Source organism: Condylura cristata, unplaced genomic scaffold, assembly GCF_000260355.1.
Source record: "Condylura cristata isolate star-nosed mole 26May11 unplaced genomic scaffold, ConCri1.0 scaffold00026, whole genome shotgun sequence".
NCBI classification, from domain to species: Eukaryota; Metazoa; Chordata; class Mammalia; order Eulipotyphla; family Talpidae; genus Condylura; species Condylura cristata.
The window spans coordinates 12,564,923-12,577,257 of NW_004567127.1; the positions used below are offsets into that span (position 1 = coordinate 12,564,923).

At 32.9% G+C, this 12,335-nt stretch overlaps 1 protein-coding gene across 1 annotated transcript in view; it reads left to right on the plus strand.

Moving 5' to 3' along the window:
• COL11A1 (collagen, type XI, alpha 1) overlaps positions 1-12,335 on the plus strand; it is a 168,838-nt gene that overhangs the window by 91,446 nt on the left and 65,057 nt on the right. Inside the window, exons 36-38 of the mRNA XM_004689723.2 lie at positions 377-430; positions 6,681-6,734; positions 9,919-9,972. Of these exons, the coding sequence (XP_004689780.1) occupies positions 377-430; positions 6,681-6,734; positions 9,919-9,972 (162 nt within the window). The remainder of the gene's footprint in view (positions 1-376; positions 431-6,680; positions 6,735-9,918; positions 9,973-12,335) is intronic.

The following is a 12,335-nucleotide window of genomic DNA, read 5'->3' on the forward strand; positions in this document are numbered from 1 at the left end:
GTTAACGAGAGTGATTATTAATGGAGTTCTTTTCATCTCATCTGCAAAAGAAGTTTAGAAATGAATAAAACATAATATTGGCCTACTGAAAATAAATATATTTTAAATACAGGCATGAGTTAAGTCATTTGTGTGATTGTCAATTTCTTTTTAGCTCTTTCTATGTATTTTTGTCACTAATGTTGGAAGTATAGACTGAAAAACCTCTTAATACATATATGTTTCATTAGATTCTAATATGAATTGTAAACAATCACAGAATTCTAAAGACTATTGATGAATTGTGTACCTTTGCGTAATGAGTGTGAAAAATCATCCATTTTCATGTACCTTTGAAAGCATGTTCTTAAATTTCTTCACTGCTTTTTCTTTTCAGGGACCACAAGGACCTCAGGGTCCAGTTGGATTTCCTGGGCCAAAAGGCCCTCCTGTAAGTGTCATAGTTGTTCATTCTTGTTGTTCCTTGGACAATGTTTTCAAATTTTTAAGAGCCATATACTACATTTTTAATAATCTTTGGGCATAAATGTAGATAACATTCCCTCTAAAATGAAACTGCAGTTAATCATGTCAAAAGACATAATTTCAATTTATGGAGTTTATCAAATGTTTCTAAATATAATTACATTACATATCTTATTAAATATTCCAAAGTGTAGCAAAGATAAGACTAACATGACGCTCTCAACTGCTTCTTGCTATAATGAATGTCATTGATGATATTAAAATAGTTACTAAATCTTTACTACTCATGTTTCTGAATTCCCTTTTTTCTGACATGTTCCAATAGATTCCTCAAAATACCATATTGTAAACATGTGCCAAGTTTCTGATATTATTTACTTTGTATTAAATTTCTGTTTTTATATGATAAATTCTTCTTAATGATAAATTCTTCTTTAAAAAATGATAGCCCTTTCTGAATGACAACACTTTTATTATACTTAGAAAACACTCGAATATCTTCATTAAATAATTTCATAAAATTAATTGGAATCCTTCATATTCATGTTTAAATATTCATTGAATTTTGGGACAATTAATGCTCAGTTGATTTCTCTTTTTTGGCAAAATTTATTCATGAGAACCAGAATTAGCTGACACACTGCCTCAGTTCATTTAGGTTGTCACAACCAGAACTTTATATAATACTTTTGGTGTTACAAAACACCAAGGGCTGGATAGTTTAGACAAAACAATTTTTTTTTTTTAACCAGATATGAAGAAAGAAAGTCTAAATCTGGATGTCAGCATGGTTGATAGGGCCCTTGCTGGGTCACAAACTTCTCCATTGTATATTCATGTGGTAGAAGGAACTAGTGATCTTTTTGAAGTCTTTTTAGTCACTCACTAACCCTATTCATGAGGATGCCTCTTCTCTTGAAGAACCCACTGCTAATAGCAATGCCTTTATGGATTAGAATTTCAACATACATGCCTGGCAAAATACATTCAGACCATAGCACCCACTTATTTCACAAAATTCCCAAGTTCTGGTCCCCAGAACGAGATAGCAGCATCTCAGGGGGATTTGCTAGTAGTGCAAAGTATTATCCTCTCTCATTTACCTAATCAGTATGGCCATATTATATATATATATATATATATATATATAAGATTTATTTACTTATGCATATAAGAACTGGGGTACAGGCCAGAGGTGCAAAGGCTGAGAGGATTCACTAGAGACAGAGTGGGGAGCAGAACAGGCAGATTGATATACAGCAGGTGAGACAGAAGAGGTCTGCTGTGCCATGTGGGTCAGCTCCCTGGCAGGGGATTGAACTCATGCTACAGTGGCTGTAGATTTAAACCCTTGTGTCACCAAGGAGGCCTGAGATATATTTTAACTCACTATCTCCAGATAGTCCTGATGCATGTTAAGTTTGTGTTCTTAGTGTAGAATGGAATAAGCATACAAATCACAATGACATCGTGTTAATTGAGAAGATTTGGGTTCAATAGGCTTGGAATGGGCTTGAGACTACATTACTTATGTGTGCCAGAATATACCAGTGCTACTCATCCATGGGCCATACTTTGAGTGGCAACATAAAAATTATTTTCCCTAAAAATAGAACCTACATTGTTGAATTGGATGTGCTTTCCAAGAAGCTAAATATAGTTTAAATTTCAGTCTGTGATTTAAGAACCAGATGTTTCTTTCACTGTAGAAATACAATAACTAATCCCCAGTAAATCATTACTAGTAGTTTTATTCATGTCATGGATATTTTAATATAGAGCACTGTAAAAATACATTTTTAGACTTAATTTTTTAAGGTGATTTGAGCTGAACCATTAAAATGTAGCTTATAAAATGTAAAACCATTAATGCTCACCTTATAAAAGTAAATTACATGAGACTTTATATGCCAATATTTTTAAAAAATTAGTTAAGTTTTCTAACTTCTAGTAATTTTAATCAAATATAGTCCAAATATAGTCTTGAATAAAAGAACAGTCTGGAAAACTCTAAAATAAGATAGAAATTTTTAAATAGCTATTATATGTGATATTTTAAATACATTGAAAATAGTTTATGAATGTTCTCTAACTTTTTGAATTTGGTGACCTGTTTTCCTGACTACATTCAAATGTGACTTTAGCTGCCATTTTAAAAGTGAAATATTTATTGTGAAATTCTGAAAAATTAGATGTTCCACAAACTCTCACTGTTTTTACAGTGTTTTGACACTGTATTTAATATACATTTTAACATAATGGTTTTACTTTATACTCAAGATATCTAAAAAGGAATGTTACCTATATTACAGGATTTAAAGGGTTAATACAATGGCTAGCATTAATATAGGATAAGGTTGATTTTACTTCGCTTATATGTTAAATGCACTATTAAGTCATGAACATTTAATATACAAAGAAGTAAAAACACAGTTTAATGATAATTGCAACTGGAAAATTAAATTTGCTGAATCCATGGTGGTAATCATTTCACAATATATGTATGTCAAACCATGCCGTAGCCTTAAACAGTAATGTATGTCTGTTGTTTTTTAATAAAACTGAAACTGATCATATGCACACAAATTTTTCTTAAGTATTTTGAAGTCATAGGTATAGTTTATTGTTGTATTGCTTAACCATAAAATCCAGTGATATGTATAACTTCAACATAATCATAACATTTATACTTGTAGATATTGTTAAGAATTGGTTCCTTCAGGTAATGTAATTTTAATGTCAGAGAAAACCATTTACCCCATTTTTCCTCACACTTTTGGCCCATTCTCTCATGTATCTTTCAACAAGTTTTGAGTCATTGATCATGCATTTTGTCTCTAAAAGGTATTAGAAGTATAATAAATGCCTACACTTGAAAGCATGCAGTCTAGTTGGAGAGACATGACACTGTTAAGGAACATTGCTTTCACTGCTAAACAAAATGATCATTGTACTCTGTTTCTCTGACAAGGGAAACATCAGAGCATGAAATAAAAGTACCTATCATTTTTCTGGTATGCAGTTTTATGAAGTTTAGGAAAGAAAAGCATTTATCTCTATGATACCAAAGGAAGACATTTTGGTGTAAGACTATAACCAAACTGTTTCTGCAAATTAACTGGTTCTTCTCCATTGCTTATCCATAGGGTTCCAGGGTGGTAAAATGCATAAAGGGGTTTAAGTGCAAACTAATGAATAGAAACTAGATTTTTGGTGGCTGTCATCTTATAGTGTTTACAGATGTAGCTTCAGGTACTGTATACCTGAAACGTATATGTTATAAACTAAGTTACCTAAGAGGTAATACATGTGTATGTATGTAGTTGTGCATATATACACATACACACAAACACAAAATTGCATATATTTATATACTAATGTGTAGGACTGTATGCATGAAATGTTCATATTTAGAGTCTATTAATTTATGTCAATGTTAGCATATATTTTATCTCATATAAGAAAAAATTTCACTTCATGTGATTTAAATTTAAAGCATTACTATTATGCAATACATTGTATCTATAGAAGAAGAAAAATGAACACTCAGTGGGAAGTGAAAAAACATTCTTAACACCCTCATTTGGATGAATTTGTTTTCATTATCCTTCACCAACTAGATCAAAGGGGCAGTCTATTTTGATCAATAGAATTGTTAGTTTTAAATAAATTCTATGAAATGACTTAGTAATTAGTCCACTTTATTTTACTGGCAAGCAGTATAGAGTAGTAACAATTATTCAGGATTTTCACTTAATATTAGGTATACATATGTAATTCTAACAGGGAAATGATGATGTGAAATCTTCATGTATCCATTCATACAGCACCATCAGACTTTCTAGAAAAGACATTGTAAATCATGCTGCATTTACTCTGGGTGACATCACTTAGGTTTAAGATCACTGTTTTACTGTTTTAAAGGATTATACTTTTTTGCAGTAAGAGTATACTCTGTACATCTCACAGCAGTAAATCCACTAAAACAGTTTTACTTTCATATTTGCAAATGTGATAGAAAACATCTAAATAGCTTATGAAGGAAAAACACCATCATTTGAGATGTATTTCAGAAAGGTGGAAAGAAAAAGCCTACTCATATTTACTATCCTTTAGCTGTCACCTTGTATGTTTTTATTTGAAACTTTTACTGCCCTCAGCTGACAGCCCATTTGTTCCCATATGTATCAAAATAGTGATAAAGCACAGAGTTTTATTTGCTGCTTTGAAATACTGCACCTGCATGATGTCTAGTAGCAATTAGCTATTTATTTTTGTGCTTCTTCTCTAAATTGAAGTCAAAACTGCACCTTAAGCATCACAGTACACAGATATGTAATATGAAGTTATCTGAAAAAGAGTGATTATATAAGGCCCTTCTTAAAAATATTCCAGATTTTATATTTTGACAGTGGTATCATTTAAAGTGACCCTGGGAAACGTGAGTCAATCAATGAGCAGACAATGATCTTGTGAAATGTCCTAATGTATTTCTTTAATTAAAGATGATAATTAATGACAACTGAGATGTCCATAATGATGAGAGGGAGCTGAGCTGGCACTACCAAAAAAACTTTCTTCGAAAATATCATGGAGAAACTAGGAAAAAGTAGTACTCTAATGGAGAAAGTGCCCCGACAATTGATCTTTTTTTGAACAAAGGCTTTTTCAAATTCAGTATACAAACATTGATATTTGAAAGTGGATGTATATAAAATACAGTTTGTTGAAACAAATAATTGAGTTAAATAATGAACATATCATGAAACATGTGTGTTATTAAAAATTTCATTGAAAATGAAATTTTCTCTTCATTTATCTGAATGAATAAGAGTATATTTGCTTATACGCATAAACCCATTTTGAAATTTGAACTTGATATTTACTGGTTCCTCAATAGGATGACTAATCCATAAGACATTCAAAGGAAGTATCTATTTCTATTAAGTATCTAAAACATAGGACGCTCCCTGAGTTGTTTATTTTAATTAGTTAATTGCTTCATTTATTTCTTCAGCTGTGACAGACAGCATTCTTTTAGAAACTGATAGCATAATAGATTGCTCTCCGTGCTTAATAAATTTTATGATTCTAAGAGGATATTTAAGAAATCTACTGTGAAAAATTGGTCCTTATAAAATCTATACTTGAACATAATGCTTTGTCTCCTTTGTTTATTTGAAACACCTGAGAGAGAGGTAAAGCATCTTTGCTGGTAAACGTTACTATTTCTTTCACATTCTTGTCAGGTGGAAGCACGGATCACCACTAGAGGGCTCTCTCTCTCTCTCTCTCTCTCTCTCTCTCTCTCTCTCCCCCTCTCAGTATTGATGTGTAGGGAATTAAATTAGAAAAAGATTACTGGGAAAAAAGTGGAAAATACTCATTTTTCCAAGTACCACAGAACTAACATTTTTGAAAAAAATTAAAATACAAACCAGGCCCTCACTGGTGGCGCAACGGGCTAAAGTGAGCTGTACTGCAAGGGAGCCGCAGCCGCTTGCGTGTGTGTTCAATCCCCAGCCCTGGAGCTGACCTAGAGGGCGCCGCAGACCTCTCCTGACCCGCCCGCCCGCTGCTCCCCTCAGCAGTGTACTTCGTGGATGTTCCTGTTCTGCTCCCAACTCTTGTCTGTGGTGAATCCTCTCATCGCCCTTGCAACTCTGACTTGTAACCCTGTGTTGTATGCATAAGTAAATAAATCTTTAAAACTTAAAATAAAAAAACTGCAAAAAAAAGGACACATGTTAGTGAAGTCACTGAAATGTTTAAATAGAGCTGTATGAGTTTTTTCTTGGTCTTGCTGTTGAAGCTATAGAATTACCCTAATGAGAGCCCATATATAATTTTTTTTAAAGATTTATTTATTTGTGCATACAGAACTGGGGTACAGGCCAGAGGCTCAGGGGCGGCGGCGAGAGGCTTCACCAGAGACAGAGTGGGGAGCAGAATAGGCAAATGGAGGAAGTACACTGCTGAGGGGAGCAGCGGGCGGGTCAGGAGAGGTCTGCCACGCCATGTGGTCACCTCCGGGAGTGGCTTTAGCTTCTTAGTGCTGTGCTTTAACCCACTGCGCCACCAGGGAGGGCCCATATATAAAATTTAAAAAACTTTGATCTCAAACAAAAATATTACAAGAAAGTTGTCTAGCACGTTATGTTCAGACTGCAAAATAATTCATAAAATATTTATGGTGTTTATGGTTGTGATTTCAGGGACCTCCTGGGAAGGATGGACTTCCAGGACACCCTGGACAGCGTGGAGAAACTGTAAGCCACCACATCTTTCTTACTGAAAATTTCTGTATATAATGCCTCATCTCTTCACAAAGTTACTTTATTATTAACAGCTCAATTACCATCTTAAGAAAAATAAGTTGATTCCATGGAAACTTTTATTAACATGATTCCTTGTTTAGTTTAATTACCTAAGTGAAAATGCTGCAGGATATAGTATGTTACTTGATGAGATTTTCATTTGGTTTATTGTTAATAATAGCACTCAGTGATGAGCTGAGAGAAAAATATTATTCTTCAGGATCCCTCTATAAAGTTGCCCAGCTTAACTTTTCCTCAGGTCTTTGCAGATACAGTCCACCCAACCTGATTCCTTTCACACCCGTTTAAAGAGCACATTACGAAAAACCATGCAGATAATGAATCTTCTAGCCATAAAAATGGGATGAAATATTTGCTGCTGTTCAAACCATGCAATTATAATTGATCTGGAACTATGTCAAATGCATTCCTTTGCCTCAAGTTGGAAAAGGCATATGGAAAAATGTAACTAAGCTTTATTTAAAATCTATAAAGACTAGACCATTAAATAAATTCTCTGAACATCTTATGTGCATCACGATTTTTTGGGCAGAGGCAAAACTAACAATTTCAACTATAGTTTAAGTATCCTGGTGGGTTTGTTTATTTATTCTGCCTTTGTTACAAAACCATGTGCCTGGCTCTTCCAGAACATGTCAGACTAATCACAAGTCTTCAAGGATTATCATGTTTTCTTAAAAATCAATTCTTGGCGCTCACCATTGATTAATGGTGTCCAGATTTCTTTAGGAAACCCAGACATAGACTCTGTGTACAGTTCAAGTCACTTTAGAGCTTTGTGCCAGCATGCAGATGCTTCATGGTGCACAGTAACAGATAGGAAAACAAGGTGACTTTCTGCATAGAAGAAACTGTATGAGAAACAGCCCAAGCCAGTTTCATTCACCAATGGACAATTCTTAGTAACAACTTCTTACATTTAGGCAGATTGGAAACTTCAAATTCTTGGATTTCAAAGCAGAATCAAGATGAATTTAGTGAAACCAAAAATTGAAATTGTTTGGATTTTTCTCCTGGGGCTGATATCTGCAGGAGGAGCACAAAATAAACTTTAAAGGAAAATCCAAGCTCAAGTTTGCAAATTCATTCTCATTCAAATCTTGCAGTCTATCATTAGTAACTAAGCCATAAGCCATTGGGTAGTGTCATGGGAATAACTCTGGAATATTTCCAAAGTGTTTTTTGAGGAATTGTCACTATAAAATGCTCTTGGTCTTGAATTGAATCAAGAGCTTCTGCTTCTACTCAACAGTAACCATAGTATATGTAACATTAAATATTTGAACTAAGAGGAAAATAGGATCTTACTTAATAGTTCTCAGATGGATGGTCTCATTGAATAGTTGCTCAATGACAAAGACTAGGGTGATTTATGGATATTTGTGTTCTGGATTTCAGATATACTTGTAGGATCAGTAGTGAATTACCCTCCAACCAGGAATCTTTTGTCACCTTGCTCTGTACTGAGACCTAAGACCATCTTGTATATGAGTCAGAATCTAGAACAGCTATGTTTTGCTGTATCTGTTTTATCATGTTTTAAATAATAAATTATTTTGTTATGCTTAAGATTTGATCCTACTCAGAAAAATTTGAATTGAAAGTTTTGTGTGACATCTTGCAATCCAAGCTTTTAAGTTTATCAGGTAAAGGTTCTATTACATTAATGTAATCTAAATTTGTCTCAGAAATAATGTCAAACCTGCACTGATTCTAAAATTTACTTAGTCCCTAAGAAATGATGAGAATAGGAGTTACATTTTTTAAGGTACTACAGCAGATTTTTAAAATTATTCATTTATCAAGCTTATCACTCTAAAATTAAATGGCAATTGTACTCTTATGTGACAATACTGAACAAGTACACTTCATGCTTAAATTAAGGTTTTTTTTGTTGGCATTTTATTTATAAGATCCCTGTTGTTAAATGTACTAGGTACTGCAAACACTGAAAATGTTGCATAAACAGCATATGGGCAAAACTCTCTTCAGGATCCTTATAAATCCATCACCTTCTTGGTTACACTGACTCCCAAGCTTTTCCCCTAAAATATATGAGTGAAAGTATGGATTGCAAAGTTTTTCACAGAATTTTTCTCAATTGAACATTGGATTTTAATCAAGTAATTTTAATGATTAATATTGTTATAGCCATTCTCTGTGTTATTCTTGGTTTTTTAGTTGCTAGAACAAAGTTCTATAAAACTTTAATTTGTATTTAATTTGCATTTGCATTTTCTTATCAAACTTAGTGCCCAAAAAATTGGGAGATGTATAATTCAAACAAAGGGCACAGGCTGCGCAAAGATTTGACATCTGGTTTCCAAATCAGTAAGCAGGAGAGGATTCAGTTAAGAGCTCCGTGCAGAGAGAGCTAAATTGAGAAGAGAGCACGAAGTAGAAGCAGAACTGTCTAGTTGACACTTAACTGAGTTTTCAGGCTCAGAGATATTTGAGGTTGAGAAATTGTTGCAAAGAAGTTCATTAATACAGTAACACAATGACAATTGTGTTCCTGGAAGTTATTAAAATAATCTAGACAGGTTGTAGGGCTAAACTCTGTAAACAATAGGTAAAAGTAACAGCAGCCTTATGACATTGGTAGATAGACAGATACGTTATATACACATGTATATGTGTACTTACATGTATATTAATGTGTATGTGTGTGTGTAAATTTCCAAATCAGTAAGTAGAAAAGTTAAAACGAGGCAGTCAAGCAACTAGTTGTTTATAATATGCAAAATAAAGTTGATCCATTCGGCTATTGGGAGTAGCGGTTTAAGTGGAAACTTCGTGGTCTCTAAGATTAGTTCATTTAAAAATGGGAGCATTCTATTTACTTTCCTTATATATGTGTGTATATATACATGTATGTATATATATTATATCATTTAATCCCATTATTTTCCTTAAAATCAGTTGAAAGTAATTAAAATGGTACATTTTAAATTTTAAATACAACTGGGATATCACTTAGGTTTGAACATTGAAACATATTTTCCATCTAAAGGTTGACTTTCATTTAAATTGAGCTATTCTATTATATCACAACATTTTAATTTATTCTTTGTGTCCCGTGTGGTTTTATAGATTATACTTTTGTTGTTGTTAGGGGTTTCAAGGCAAGACCGGCCCTCCTGGACCAGGTGGTGTTGTTGGGCCTCAGGTATGTTCCTTATTTCCCTTTACTTTTCTGTGTACATTGCCATCTATTTTATGATATCCAAAATCTGCCCATTTTATTATGATCAAATTAATGTATTTTATTTTTGGATCCTTTTTTTGATGCAGCAAGCCTGCATCAAAACATCGAATAAACTCCAGCAAACTATTACTTAACTAAAGTGATTTTTCAATTGCCTTCATGAAAAAAGAATAAACTATGAAAATAAGTAAAAAAATTCACAATAATTTAAATACAAAAACCAAACATGGCACCATATACTAAAACCACCAAAATGTTTATTAAATACTCTTTCTACAAATTATCAAATTGAAAGTAAATGCAATAGCCTTAGTATAGATTAAATTTAGAATTGTACTATTTGAAATAAAATTCCCTGAACAAAACTTTATTGCAACATTTTAATATTTATAACATATCATTTTTCTGTTTATGTCAGGGAATTCCATCAGTGATAAAATATTGATTTGTAATCTTTGTGTCCAAATACAGTTAAGACAAGAACCTTTTTCAAGATAAGTAGCAGTCTTAAAAATTGGTGCAGTTTCCTGAATTATAATATGAAATAGTTTTAGAGAAGTGTTTATTAAGATATACATTCTTTTTATTCTAGCAAAACATGGGCATGTTTAATGGAGAAAAAAATGTAGTTTACTCAATTGGAAATCTACCTTTCATAATAACAAATTCTAAGGAAAGATTATGAGCAGTTGAACAGTATTTTAATTATTTAACTTCTTTCAATAGTCTTTTCTCTGTCTATAATTAGTTCTAATACTTTGTGACACACAGAGGGAAAAATTTCAACTTCTCTCTAGGAATCTGTGTGACATAGCAAAAAAAAAGAATTCTTAGACTGGTTGATCATTTCATTTCAGAGGTTAATCCTGAGGTAAGAAAATGCAGTTTGCTCCTTTTTGGAAAAACAGTACACAAACAAATATGTCTATTTTTTATACTGAATGTCCCCTTTGAGCTATTTATTAGTCTTGATTAAAAAACTTTTCTCTCAACAATTTGTTTCCTCTAACCTACGTTTTCAATTTCAAATAACTTCACAACAATATTCTGTGGGCAATTTTAACTACAGGAATGATTGCTATTATACTAAATATTAATAAACAGAAATGGATTTGGAGTCCAGCTAGAATAGAAAAATCATGGACGTTATCTGAACATCTCAAGACCTCACAACATTTGAGAATTCCTTTCTCCCTAAGGCAGACAACTGTCTTCTGAGACCAATGACCTTTGTTACCTCCCTATTTTAAGATGTAAAAGTAGCCAGTGTTTTTAGAAATACTTTATTGAATTTATTGAATTATTCCCTTATAGTTAATTTAAAAAAGAAATCCAGTTGTCTGTCATATTTCCAGTTAAGACAAAGGAGGTGATTTAATAGTTCCAATATTGATTGTAAGACTTGATATTCATTTATTTTTTGCCCAGTCATGTGAATCATTATTGATTTCTAACTCAGTGGTAATATTCCTTAAATGAAGATAAGTTTTACATCCCATACTTTTGAAATTCTGGTGATTAGATTTTAAAGGAAAAATTCCTCAGGGAAAGAAGTTTACACATTAAAAGTAAGTTGAGGACATTTGACAATACATTGTTAAAGAAATTTAAACAAATATATATATATCCAGTTTGGTTAAAATGTATTTTTCACACAAGACCAAAGTAACAATCTGTTGCATTTATAGAAAAATAGCTAGAAGTGCTATTACATAAGCAGTTTCAGTAACCATTCCACTGTCAAACAATGTTAGTGCCTGGAAACTTTCCCTTAATATGTTTCTAACTTAAAACCTTCATTTTGCTTTATTCTAAGTGGAAATAGAGAGCAACTGGTCACCATTCTCTATTTATACTTGAAAGTTCATTAAACCCAAGCACCACAAAACAGCCCCACTCGGGGGATACATAAATGACCTGACATTTTTCACTTTGGCATTTGCAGCAATTTAAGACAGTGGGCTATTTGTTATAGCCTTCAGCCGGGAGGAACTGCCAGGCCCAAACCAATGCTCTCAGGATCCCCTTGCCACATTCTCTAGACTTTGTCAAATGAAGAGAGATTAACAATGAGGTGGTCTCCAGTCATAACAATTCCGAGGAGAACAACTTTGGTTGTTTGGTTTCCCGGAGACCTACACTTATCATCATGTAATGATTCATTTAATAGCTACCAATGTGGTACCAATACCTTTTCTGCTTTTAAATTCATTTGACACATTATATAAAAAAGGGAATGGATTGAAACTGTGGCTATAACCATGGTTTTTAACAATGGTTGAGTTGACCACACTGTGAATCAATTATGGCTTAAACAAAGAAAA